Raw genomic sequence first — 13,681 nt, forward strand, 5'->3', positions numbered from 1 at the left:
CGCGATCTCCCGGGGTCCTCCAGATCTTCCTAATCCTAAACACTCCCCTGACTGGAGCACGCCGTGCCAGAGAGAGTCCTCACCTTGGAGTCTGGCACACTGGCGTGTGGCTGTGTTGACTAAAACGTCTAAATGAAGTTGATAAATGGTGTAATTGCGTGTATTAGAGAAGGCAGCTAGGGGGATTGGGTGCAGCAATTCCTGCCCAGATGACTAGCGGACAGGGGCCAGATGGAAGGGGGTGGTCCCTTCCCTGCTGTACATTTCTGTCATGTATTCAGGGGGGTCTAAAGAAGAAAAAAATAGAGAGCAAGATTTAGGAAAGTGATAGGTGGTCGAGTTGTGCTTGGTTGATGTGACTTACGCAGGGCGCCTCTCTCTCCTGTCTTATAGGGCTAGTGGAGGCAGCAAGAGACAGAGATGGCCATCGGTTGGGAGGCTTTATTACTATAGTACAAGTCAGCCCAAGACAGAGAGCCGTGTCAAGGGTCCACTTGCCAAGAAAAGGATCGTACATGGTTTTACTGTGCACTGACTGAGAAAGGGAGCTGGGTGCACAAGCCGGGCGCTGCTGGGAAGTTATGCAGACAGCTGAGCCCAAAGATCTCAGCGGCTGCTTCCTGAGCTGATAGTGCCACTCAGCGTCTCACAGCCTTGGACGTGATCCCTCCAGGGGATTTCATGTCCTCTGCCGTCTGCAAGAGGTAAATAGGTCATCCAGTTTCCAAGAAGCCAAATTTTTTTTACGAGTGAGGGATCATACCTACCACACAGACTGTGTGTGTACCTCCTTGTGTATGTGTGTGTAAGTGTGTGTGTATGTGTATGTGTGTGTGCAGTACTGGTGCTTCCAGATGACCACGGAGAATCACAGCCAGCACTTAGATCCTACAGCTCCCCACACAAGCAGCCCCACCACAGGGGCTCTGCAGCCTGCACTAATGAGCCAGCAGTCCGCAGCCATGGACACTTCCTCCTCTTCTTCCTCATCCAAGAACAAGAAGCCAAACTCGGGACTCAGGCGCCCGGAGAAGCCTCCCTATTCTTACATCGCTTTGATTGTCATGGCCATCCAAAGCTCTCCCACCAAAAGGCTCACCCTGAGCGAGATTTACCAGTTCCTGCAGGCCAGGTTCCCCTTTTTCAGAGGATCTTATCAAGGCTGGAAAAACTCTGTGCGCCACAACCTCTCCCTGAATGAATGTTTCATCAAGCTGCCAAAGGGGCTCGGGCGGCCAGGCAAAGGGCACTACTGGACTATCGACCCTGCCAGCGAGTTCATGTTTGAGGAAGGCTCCTTCCGACGCAGACCTAGAGGATTCCGTAGAAAGTGTCAGGCTCTGAAGCCCATGTATAGGATGATGAATGGAATAGGCTTCAGTACTTCTATCCTACCTCAAGGATTTGATTTCCAAGCCCCTTCTGCTTCCCTGGCATGTCATAGTAATGGCTACAACTTAGATATGATGGCGAACTCTATGACAGGAGGATATGATGGCTTGAGTGGAGGTCACCATGTCCCCCATATGTCCCCTAATCCTGGCTCTACATATATGGCGAGCTGCCCTGTATCCTCAAGTGGTGACTATGGTCCAGACAGCAGCAGCAGCCCTGTTCCTTCTTCCCCTGCTATGGCTAGTGCTATGGAATGTCATTCTCCTTATACGAGTCCTACAGCTCACTGGGCATCATCTGGGGCCTCTAACTATCTGAAGCAGCAGGCCATGCCACCTAGTAATGCAGCAACTGCAGGTATACATTCAGGCATGCCCTCTTACACCTTGGAACAAACTTACCTTCACCAAAATACCCGGGAGGATCTCTCAGGTAATTGCATTATTATTATTATTATTATTATTATTATTTTATATTATTTTACATTTATGGTTATTTAATGCCTAGATAACTTACTGTATGCATAAGCTACATTTACAAAATAAATTCGTCACTGTTGAATAACTGCTTTGCTGAAAATGCTTTCCTTACTGTATTTGTTAAACTAGAGTAATGTAAATGTTCTGAAATAATAGTTGGAGTGCCTCCCTGCTGTTGATGACTTTTGTTATTGTCTCTCAGTAAGCTTTTGTGATATTTCAATAACAAATGACGTAATCAATTACAAATATATATACAAATGACGTAATCAATTGTAGATCGCTAAACAAACAAGAGCACTACATTTATTATAGTGAATACGCGGGAGATACCTATACAAAGCTGACGGGTTAGATGACTGTAGTCACAGGTCATGAGTACATCACAAGCAAATAGCTCTCTTGGGACAACACTACAGTTATCTGACAACAATATTTACAGTAGCACTGCACACATACACACACATATATATATATATATATATATATATAATGTCAGTGATACAATAGCTCAGCATGTGCTGTACATAAAAATATAGATTCATTTACAAAACGGTGCTTATCTTGTTCCTGCATGATCAACTAAAGCAAGTATATAAAATCACAACATCACATATTGCATACACTTTGTTATATAACAAATCATAATTCATTAAATACAATATGGTTATAATACTCCCTCAGTTGAAATGCATTATGTCAGTTGTGTGCAGGAAATATAGGGTCTACTCCTGTAGTGTCATGTGATTTCAAAAATTAGGGGCACTTGTCACGTACAACAGAGATCCTTGTACTTGAGATGGGTAAAATAAAAGGCAGGATATTTTACACGTCTCCTGTTTGCAGTCGCTAATCTACGATGCATTCAATAATTTTAATCTGATAATTAAATTATCACAGGAGCCCTATACAAAGCTGGGGGGCGATGTAAAGCTGCAGAACATATTGGATGTGTACAGGGAAATTTGCAAATAGACCTTTTAAATGCGGGTCGCGGAGGTTAACTAAACAAAGACAGTCTAGGCTGGACCACACCGAAGAGGATTTGAGCCTGACTTAGCCCACATGAGAGCAGCCTCTTGTTCAATTTTATGGGAATTTCAACAAGTAACAACTGCAAAAAAAAATGTCTCAGTCCATGTTTTTTATTCCACCAGCATTGAACTGTCAATCACCCTCAATGGAGCCTGGCAATCCGTCTTATCTGAGATGATATCCCCTATGGGACTTTATCTCTGTAATATAAATATAGTCCCCGATTTACTAGGGGAGATTACACGCGCGGTATATCTACAATATGATCGTGATTTATCATACAGGAAAGAAATTATTTGACTCCAAATTATCACTTTTATGCCTATGAGATGAAAGTTTTCATAGTGGGTAAATACGACACAGCCTAAAAAATAAACAGGTGTGCTGACTGGTTTACAACCATATGCCATTTGTATTATATTAGGTATGCCTATGTGGCTATATATAACATAATACATAGACATGGCGTGGCTGTGTGTCCCTCTGGGACTGTCATGCATTGTCTTAGTAAAGTATGCTTTCATTATTAATGGACTCTATACAGAAGACAGCATGTGAAGGTTATATGATGTATGTCTGTCATTCTAAGGTGTACGTATTATACAGAGATCATTTCATCAGTTATTATACAGACATATACTTAATGCATGTTAGTGTTCCCTGTGACTGCTGATTGTCTTACCTAAATTAAAGACACTTCAAGATTCACAAATGCTAAATTATTTTTCTGGCAATGTGTGTAAATTATTCTTTTCATCACATGTAGGCAGTTTGCACCAGTGTTTAAATTGTATTCAAACAATGATTCCCTGCCTATTTTTCTGACTATATACATTAGATAGATAGATAGATAGATAGATAGATAGATAGATAGATAGATAGATAGATAGATAGTTAGATAGATAGATATGTTTGGTGTTCCTGTATCACAAACACCAATGTGGCATTTTATAACACATCCAATAAAACGAGTCCACGACAGGTTACTATTTATGTATTTGAAATGAAGCAACCTTTAAAATTATACATTGTGAACACTCTTAACGTGAAAACTTTGAATTCTATATAATAAATATCTTAGGGGGGGGGGGTATTTGGAGAACGAAGAAAATGGTTCATGGGCTTATTTTTAAAAACAATGACAATAAATATATATTTTAACATTTGATAACATAAAAAGATTTTGGTTTTATTCGTTTTCAATGGATTTCAAAATGTCAGGCTAGATAATAAGCACAGAATTTGAGTCCATAACTTCACACCAATCACACTTTCTAAGCTATGTTGTGATATAAAATAAGATTTGGCACATGAACTCCGTATATAAAGGACACAGAATATAATATAAGTGACCTTTGCGTATTTGATAATCGTTTAATTGACATTAGCAGCAAGCCTTTATTTCTGGATTTAATGCAGGTTAAACACATTACTGTTATCCGATATTTTGATAAAGAGAAATTGCATTTATACAATATATATAGCTTGCTAAAGTTAAGGAAACGTGTTCTAATTATGATCAGTCATTTTAATGGAATTATCTGTACCTATAAAGTCAATTTACTACGTTACAGTAAACATACTTCCTGTCCTGCTATTATCAAAACCACATGAAGGATAATCCCATTATCTATTAAAAACTAAAATCACGATTTACAAATAATGGTTATGGATTAAAGATAATACTGGAGTACACGTTACGAAACATTATAGTGCTTACACGTATTGTACACAAGCGACAAAGCCTTATCAGAAAATCTTACAAATGAGAGTTGTTTTCACTTAATTTGTAAAATTCTTAACTTTAATTAGGAAGCCAAACAGCTTGTTAAAAACGTGTTCCCGTTTTACATGCATACATTTTACCTTGAGGAGAAGGCAACTGGTCACGTATTAAAAATTAATTCTATAATGAGGTGTCTGCACCGTTTTAATGAGCCCTGTGAAAGTAATCCCCTTTTTAAAGGTGCATTCTTAGCTTATTTGACACAAAATCACACAAGCCCCTAATAGTTTGAGCCTCAGAAATGAATGTAGTTGTTAGACACTTTCATCTTGCATTAAATGCAATATAAAGGCAGATTAGAACCAGAGCGCTTGCTTTACTGAGGTTTACAAATACATATTTTCTCACATTGTTAATCCTTGAAAACTGATTAGATGTGAGTCATAAATATGAAACTTAAAAAGAGTTACATGGAATAAAGCAAGATAAGCTGCTTCAGGCAATTTAAGGAAAAGAGGGAAAGTAAAATAGTACCTTGGAGCCAATTAATCATGATACTATGCACTTGTGTTTACTGAAGAAATACAAGGTTAAATAAAGAATTCACGTCCTCTCATAATTATAGTATAATATGTATCATCTTCAAAACACGTGAATATTTATATCTATAGTAGTTTTCAAAATATATAGCACAAGCCTTTGACTATTTAACTACGTTTGAATAATCTTCTTGTAACTAACATATCAATATGTTAAGACTGTATTCCATGACCATAGGACAAAGGCTATAGGAAGAGCAATAGACGTCCTTATCTTGACAATTATTGGTTTTCCTCTTCTGCTGCTCTGATAAGATATAAGATATTTGCTATCTGCTTGTAACTATATGTGTTTGTATTTCCATTACAGTGGGATTACCTCGTTACCAGCACCACTCCTCCCCTGTGTGCGACAGAAAGGATTTTGTGCTCAATTTTAATGGGATTTCTACTTTCCATCCGTCAGCCAGTAGCTCCTATTATCATCACCACCATCACCAGAGTGTCTGCCAGGACATAAAGCCCTGCGTGATGTAGAGGATCACAGAGGTTTATGGACTGTGGGCGAGTAGGAATCGCACTGCTGGGTCTGTGTATGTACTGTGCTGTACTGCCCTGTGCCATGTACTGACCTGTACTGCACTGTGCCGTGTACTGACTGCACTGTGCCATGCTGCCTATTTTAAATCTGGGTGACTGAGGGTTGCTCTGCTGGACCTGGGGCATACTACACTACCATGCCGGCTTGCCGCCATACCATATATATGTGGGCGAATCAGGATCCCAGCACTGGACCTATGTCTCATGTACTGTATTATACTGTACCATGTTGCCATACTGTTGTTCTTCTTATGTAAGGTAGCTTAGCTCAGTTTGTCATTTCTTCTCCTCCAATGGACCTTTCATGTATTGAGGCACTTAAATGCATCATTGTTCTCCAAATAGAGGTAATAATAGAGTTTGACATGTTTACCTACTGTTGTTTGAGCTAAAATTAGAGAAAGCAAAACATAGTAAAATTATTGTCATAAAACAACACTGTAAACGAAAGCGATACATACATAAAAACGAGACACGCATTTATGCAGTAAAAGAGGAAACGTTTAATTTATTATCTAAACATCCGTTTTATCCACTGCAGTGCAGTTTACCACCTCATTGCATTTTATCATTGGGGTCCATGTGATCCGTATATACATTATATGGACCAGCAGCATATCTCACAATCGGGTACACAACATCCATAGGTTGTGAGAGTAAAATACAGCTTTCATATTCTTCTGAAAAGGCTAACTCAGTTTCGAATTAAAACAATAATGGCATAAATCATTACATTCTGATAGCTGGGGTAGTGAAGTCGGTATTTTAGTTTTGGTCGTTCGTCATTGTAAATATTTTCAATGTGACTTTAGCCATGTATCATGGCTCATGCAAAAGGAAAAAAATTAAAATACACTTCACAAGGTGGAAATGACCATGAGATTCTAAAGAAACCACAGGCTCATATAATGTTACTCGTGGATGCTTATTATTCAGAGACCTTCTCTCTCTCTCTCTCTCTCTCTCTCTCTCTCTCTCTCTCTCTCTCTCTCTCTCTCTCTCACTATTTTACATTGTTTGCTCTTGAGATATCTCACGTTCTCTCTTGACTCTCCATTCTCTCACATTTATGGGTATCCCTACTCTCACTATTCTGTTTCCTCTGTTCTATCCTTGCTCCTGTCTCTCATCTCTCTCATTCTTGTTTCCTTCCCATTCCCTTCCGCTCTTTCTAACTTTCTCCTTACTTTCTCTCTCTCCCTCTCTCCAGGCCACTACTTTCAGCCCTCTTTTTTATCTTTGTAGCTGTCCTCATCTCTTTCAGCACAGTTACTCTTCCCACTTACTGCTCTCTCTATGTTTTCTCTCAGAAAACCATAATTCTCTCTCTCTCTCTCTCTCTCTCTCTCTCTCTCTCTCTCTCTCTCTCCCTTTTCTCCTTCTCTCTCCCTTTTCTCCTCTTTTTACTCTCTCTCCTCTTTTTCTCCCTTCCTCTAAAAGGTGGAGGTCTATAATCCACTCGCCACAAGTTTACTTCCCCTATTACCGTCCAGTATTGAATAAATGTATATACTAGGAAATAAATATTTTGGTTTTGCGAAAAAAAAATATTAAAAAGTCTTCAATGTTATTTTTTAGATTTTCTTATCACATTATGTTGAAAAGTGTTACTGAAATGTGTATAATCACACTATGCTTTTTAAGGAAAGATTATATTTGCACTTATGTAGTCGTGAAATATTGTTCTGGTATTCAGATGTACATTTTTTTCCAATAAAATTTAATAAATTCCAACAGAGATGATCTCTCTTATCTAGGTGGGTTATATCATTGATACATCAATCAGGGAAAATATACATGTATTTATAGCATTGTTATACTATTTAATGAAAACGAATATTCCATGTTTATTATGCTATTATGTGAACTCTAGAAATATGTGTCAGTATTTATAGAGAACAAGTAGAGAGCAGATAACAAGATAGTGCTCGTACTATTCTCCCTGGTGGTTACAGATTAGATAATGCTGGTGCATCGCATATTGCTCTCTCTATTTATTTTTGAAGCCCTATTTACATTAAACCAATATAAACTGTGAATTGCCAGAAGTCTTCTGTTTCCTGTCGTGTTCCCAGATCCTATTAATAAAGGTGGATAGTAAATACAGGAGGCTCCTGAAAGGTCTCAGAGACAGACTGCAGCCGCACCTGAACCTCTCACCCTCTGCTGAGATGATTCCTGACTGTCACTGAACCCCTCATCCCAATCTCCTGGAGGGACCCCAGGTTTGCGCCGCATAATAGCTTCCTCTCTACCACTCACTAGTCACGTGAATATATTAATAAACAAATGGCAAAACGCTAAACAGGAAAACATTACATTTTTATAAGCTAGACAGAGACATCACTCTCATTGCTTGAATTGTTATAGAATATAGCTTTCCTCCTCTTTGTACAATGCTGAATGGACTTATTTTTTTGAAGTAATCACATGCTGGTGAGGATTATCCCCTCCTAGATAAGATTTACAGGTTACAATATGAGGATAAACAGTTTACAGAGCCACACAAGTACGGTCAGTGACTCCCTTTGTAACGGATATAATAAATTTCCTTTTCTTATGGCACATATACAACCTGTACAAAATTATGCATATTTCTAGTTCATATTTTGCAACTGCTGTGAGTGGGAGTACCATTTACAATTACCATTACTCCATATACTAATCAATAGTACTTCCAACCAATCAGCCTCTAACTGTTATTAAAAACACAGCCTGCAAAATGTAATTTAGAAGCTGATTGATTGCTTAGTACTTTATCTCTCAGAATTGTATCGCTCTCCAAATACCCTTTCCAGTTCAATAAATAAGACTGTCACTTTAACAGACACATTTATTGCACTCAACTTTAATTTGCTATAAATTTCAAATAACAATTTTTTATGTTGTGATGATAAATAGTTATACATCACTGTAGCCAATATAAAAGTACACTATGTCCATTATTTCAATTGTCCTGAAAGTCTGTTGTATTAGATCTGTCACAAAAATAGTGCATCATTCTAGCTACTGTGCTATGGAATTACTTTAAATAGACAGTACATGGTAAATACTTATTGAAACAGTAATTACTTCTGGAGAAAATGGCTGGGTTTATAATGAATACATTGTGGTATTAGGTTATATAAGAACAAATGTTGAAAAGTACTTTTTAAACACTGTAAATGAAAAATGAGATTATCAATAGGATTATGAAACTCAGGGCCTGATTCAGAGCCGGACGCTCTGAATGAGCACCCACTCTGAATCAGGGCGTTTGTTTTTTTTTGGTGCGTCCTCCTGGACGCTCGCATAGCTGTGGGTTACCACCCACAGCTTATGCGAGCGTCCATGATGATGGTCAGGATGGTCAAGACCATCGCGACCATCAGGCTTGTGACGAGACCCTGCGGTAGGGTCTTGCTGCCGCAAGCCCTGGAGTGATTTTCGCTCTATCAGAGCCAAAATCACTCCCACTGACATCACTAGTGATGTCACTGGGGCCGGACCCAGATGGTAGGCGTTCCCATGGGAACACCTCCGTCTGGGCAGCCACGCCCCGGCACGCCCACCAAAGGGGGCGTGCTGTCACTCACCATCGACAGCATGCCCCCATTGGTGCGAGACCCCGAGCGACGGCTTCCCCGTCGCTCGCCGGGTCTCACGCATGCGCACGACGGAGCAGCCTCCATCTTGTGCATGCGCATTTGGGTACCATCGACCCGCTTGCGAGCGTCCTGCGCTCGCGAGCGGGTCTGAATGAGACCCTCAATCTGCAATGGCTAAGGATATTAGAAGACAGCAAATAGTTCTGTGCTTTCTACAGGCCACAGAGCTCTTGTAGTGACCAATATATTAGCTGAACAGAACAAGTCGTACTTGTACACAGTAAAATTTTGACATCAGAACTCAGATATATGGCTATAGATATAGAACAATACACATAGGTTTTATGAACACATGCAATTAAGAGGATGCAGACAATCATACACTGTAATGCATATTTGCCCAGTTGGTATTATATAGTAAAATGATTCAAGAGAAGAACAGCTTCCCACTTCAAAAAGCCCAAATTACCATAATGGAAGATTTATAAGCAAAAAACTATTGCTACATTGTCATTCTGCAGTGAGCATACAGTAATGTTATCAGAAATGTTGTAAATATAAAACATTTTACATACAGAGTTCTACAACTCTAACATGAAGCGCCATTTACTGTACAAACCAGAAAAAGTTGTGGGTATGCAGCTCGTTTACAGATGCAAATGTACTAAGTGTGCTCCACAGCACATACATACTATAGGAAAAAGGAACACCTCAACTCATGCCTAATATTACATTTCAAAATCCCACCCAAGAGGACTACAGAAATGTTCTGAACCATTTAGGTAAAATGCATTGCTGAGTGCAAACAAAATGAATCAATTAAAGTATAAGACAAGACTTGATCTATGGCACATTAGAGGTGCCCAATTAAAATTCAGTAAATAATACCCTGATCCACACAATTCCTTTACTGGGTAGTGCAAATATTTGTACCCCTAGGGGATACCACTTAAAGAAGGGTACATTAACACAAAGTAATTACCTGATATCACAACAGAGCATTCCACCTGTGGGTCTACACACACACACGGGTTGGGTATGGGATCCCGGCGGTCGGGATGCCGCTGGTCAGAATATCAACAGCTTCATCCCGACAGTGACAATCCCGACAGCACTAGGTAAGGAACCCGCAGGACAGGGGGCGCTGTTTGGACCTGTCAATTTTCCTGTTTATTATCATTCTCACTTGTAGCTTCCTCTTCTTTTATCCCCAGCATCTCCTGGCCTCCCCTATCTCTTCCCTGGTTTTTCCCCATGGAGCTATAGCCTTTTTTTCAGGTGCACTATCTTATGTCCCTATTTAAAAAATGGGGGGGTGCCAATGCTCTCTGTGGCACAGAGCACCAAAAAGTCTAGTTACGGCTCTGATTCTCCATGGACTTATATGGAAGATAATACATCACCAGACCGTGGTTTCCAACTTTCCAGATTACTTTTATTTCCAGTGGCGTAACTTCATCCCAGGTGCCCGGAGGCAAGATAAATGTTGGTGCCCCCCCAAATTAAAATATACCATCCCCCCAGCACCTATGCCAGCCCCAGCATCCGCCGCCTCCCCTCTGCAGTTCCTTTTATATAATGCCCCCAGTAGTGGTCCCCCTATGCAATGCCCACCTATGTAGTGACCCCCAGTAATGGTCCCCCTATGCAGTGCCTCCAGTAGAGCGAGCGCACCCCCTGCACCCTCCATAGTTACGCCAATGGAGGTGGAGCGCCGATCAGCGGCACTCCTTCTCCATGCAGCTCCCGGGGACAATGGAGCCAGGTGCCCCCTTCAGGGCTGGCGCCCGGCGGCAAATGACTCCATTGTCTCCGGAAGTTCCGCCACTGTTTATTTCATCCTTCTTCAAGGTTCCTTGAAATAAATGTAATCTGAAACGTTGGAAACCACAGTCTGGTGATGTATTATATTCCATATAAGTCCATGGAGTGCTGCCTGATTGACTGTATTATATGACTGTGCCTATCGGCTCTTACAGGATGTGCACCAGGGTATATGCTTAGCTATTTGGAGTGCCGGTCCATCAACCCTCTATATATACTGTATATATAAGCATTTAGTGTATCTGCTGTGTTAGAGAGCACAACTCTTCTAACATGGCATCAGGCTTTCTATATTTCAAATGTTACAATCTTATGCTTCTTATGGTGCATACACACGGTCAGATTTGTCAGATCTGTCAGATCTATCAGATGAATGATTGAATGATTTGAACAATTTGAACGATTTTACCAGATTTTAACGATTTGAACGATTTTTGACTGCATTAAAATGAATGGAATCGTCCAAGTCTGACTGCAAACACATCAGATGTCAGATATCGTTATCTAACCATCGGGAACACGCATCATTCAAATCGTTCATCTGACAGATCTGACAGATATGTCAAATTTTCCTTCAGATATGAACGATTGAACGATTTTTTAAATCGTTATTGTTCAGATCTGAAGAAAAATCTGACCGTGTGTATGCACCATTAGACTTACAATACATTAAAATGTAACTGTCAGAAGTCTGTACCTTATTTATTATCATTAGGATTCTCTTGGAATTGTTTAAATTTTACTTTTACCCAAGGAAATGTTATATTGGTAATATTATGAAGGGGGGACGGGGGGGGAGGCAGGTGCTTTCTTTTGTTACCATACTAAATAAAATTCAGTAGCTATATTTTTTATTGTCACTGTAGCAGAAAACAAAGTTAATTCTTTATCCCTTAGCTACTTTCAACAATTCAATCCAACCAATGAATAAACTCCTGATACTATTCTGTGACTTCTAAAGACTGGTACACACTTTTCGATATGTCGTTCATTTGTGCGACGAACGATATATCGGTAGTGCATCGGCGGGTTTGCGCACCCAATATGTCTGTGAACGATGTTGTTCACAAATATATCACGGCAGCCCTGCAGCACAGCTGATGCTGATCCAGATATATTGGTATGTCTGGCTGTGTGTACGGGCGACCCACCAACCGCCTGTACATTGGCCACAGGACACGCCAAAACTGACATCACAACTGGATGGGCAAATTTAAATGTCTGCCAGTTGTGATGTCTGGCCAGACATATCTAGTAGCAATAAAGTCCCAGCGCTTCCTCCTAGGTCAATATAAAATGTAATTCCCTCCTGTAGGTCTTTTAGAATGAAAGTTCTTTATAAATGGTTCTTCTTCCTTGTTCCACAATAATTGCCGCCAGGCATATATTTCAGATGTATATAAAAGAGAAAAAAATTTTGCCACATATAGTGAAGTACAATCTATTTATTTGAAAAACAATTTTAAAACATATTATCCTCCAGCACTTGGGGGTTTAGGTAACGTACCAGATGGAGAGGTGTATATGTACACCGGCAAACATATGTGAGTCAAGAAGCAATCCCGGACAAAGCCCTTGTCTTCACGATCCCTGATGTAAAGAATCCACTCCTCACATCTGCATCTGTTCCTTCCCCATAAACACCAACGCGTTTCAACAATTCAAGTCTTTGTCAAGGTGTGCTGGTGTGGTGGATATCCCACCCTAATATACCCCACCTTACCCTCTCATTGGTTACCAACAGGAAGTGGGAAAAAACTTTGTACATTTTATACATAAACATTATTCTCTCTCATAAGCACCTTCCACTTTCATAAATAATTTCAATTTTATTATAAATCAACTAAAATAATGCCTCTCTAATCCATAAAATATATAATATCCATTTGGAACGTACGTAATACTTCCGGGTATAGTCACATGACTTATCACATGACTCAAAAGATACTGCTTACTTCCTATTATCTATTCTATTTGGAACGCAGATAGTACTTCCGGGTGCGGTCACTAGACGCACCACGTGACCGGGTCCGTACTACCTTATATTTACTAATGCGGCTAATATTCACCGGCCGCCATTCCTTTTGGTCTACCATCTGGGGTATATAGGTCATCACCTGTGACACACCCCTAGAGTCTCTTTCCAGTTTACATCAGGGATCGTGAAGACAGGGGCTTTGTCCGGGATTGCTTCTTGAGTCACATATGTTTACCGGTGTACATATACACCTCTCCATCTGGTACGTTACCTAAACCCCCAAGTGCTGGAGGATAATACGTTTTAAAATTGTTTTTCAAATAAATAGATTGTACTTCACTATATGTGGCAAAAAAATGTTCTCTTATATACATCTGAAATATATGCCTGGCGGCAATTATTGTGGAACAAGGAAGAAGAACCATTTATAAAGAACTTTCATTCTAAAGGACCTACAGGAGGGAATGACATTTTATATTGACCTAGGAGGAAGCGCTGGGACTTTATTGTTTCTGTTT

At 40.0% G+C, this 13,681-nt stretch overlaps 1 protein-coding gene across 1 annotated transcript; it reads left to right on the forward strand.

Annotated features, from left to right (window-relative positions):
* Positions 1 to 315: 315 nt before the first annotated feature.
* Positions 316 to 7,508, forward strand: FOXF2 (forkhead box F2). Its single transcript, XM_088471797.1, has 2 exons — positions 316 to 1,827; positions 5,545 to 7,508. Exons 1-2 carry the CDS (start codon positions 855 to 857, stop codon positions 5,709 to 5,711), a joined length of 1,140 nt encoding a protein of 379 aa, XP_088327923.1. The 5' UTR covers positions 316 to 854; the 3' UTR covers positions 5,712 to 7,508.
* Positions 7,509 to 13,681: the final 6,173 nt, after the last annotated feature.

The sequence above is a fragment of the Taudactylus pleione genome, unplaced genomic scaffold, assembly GCF_031769625.1.
Source record: "Taudactylus pleione unplaced genomic scaffold, aTauple2 ptg000116l, whole genome shotgun sequence".
In the NCBI taxonomy this organism is placed as follows: Eukaryota; Metazoa; Chordata; class Amphibia; order Anura; family Myobatrachidae; genus Taudactylus; species Taudactylus pleione.

Coding starts and splice junctions, on each gene's coding strand:
- FOXF2 (XM_088471797.1), top strand. CDS start 855: ATGACCACGGAGAATCACAGCCAGCACTTAGATCCTACAGCTCCCCAC. Junction 1,828..5,544: donor TACCCGGGAGGATCTCTCAG/GTAATTGCATTA, acceptor TTTCCATTACAG/TGGGATTACCTCGTTACCAG.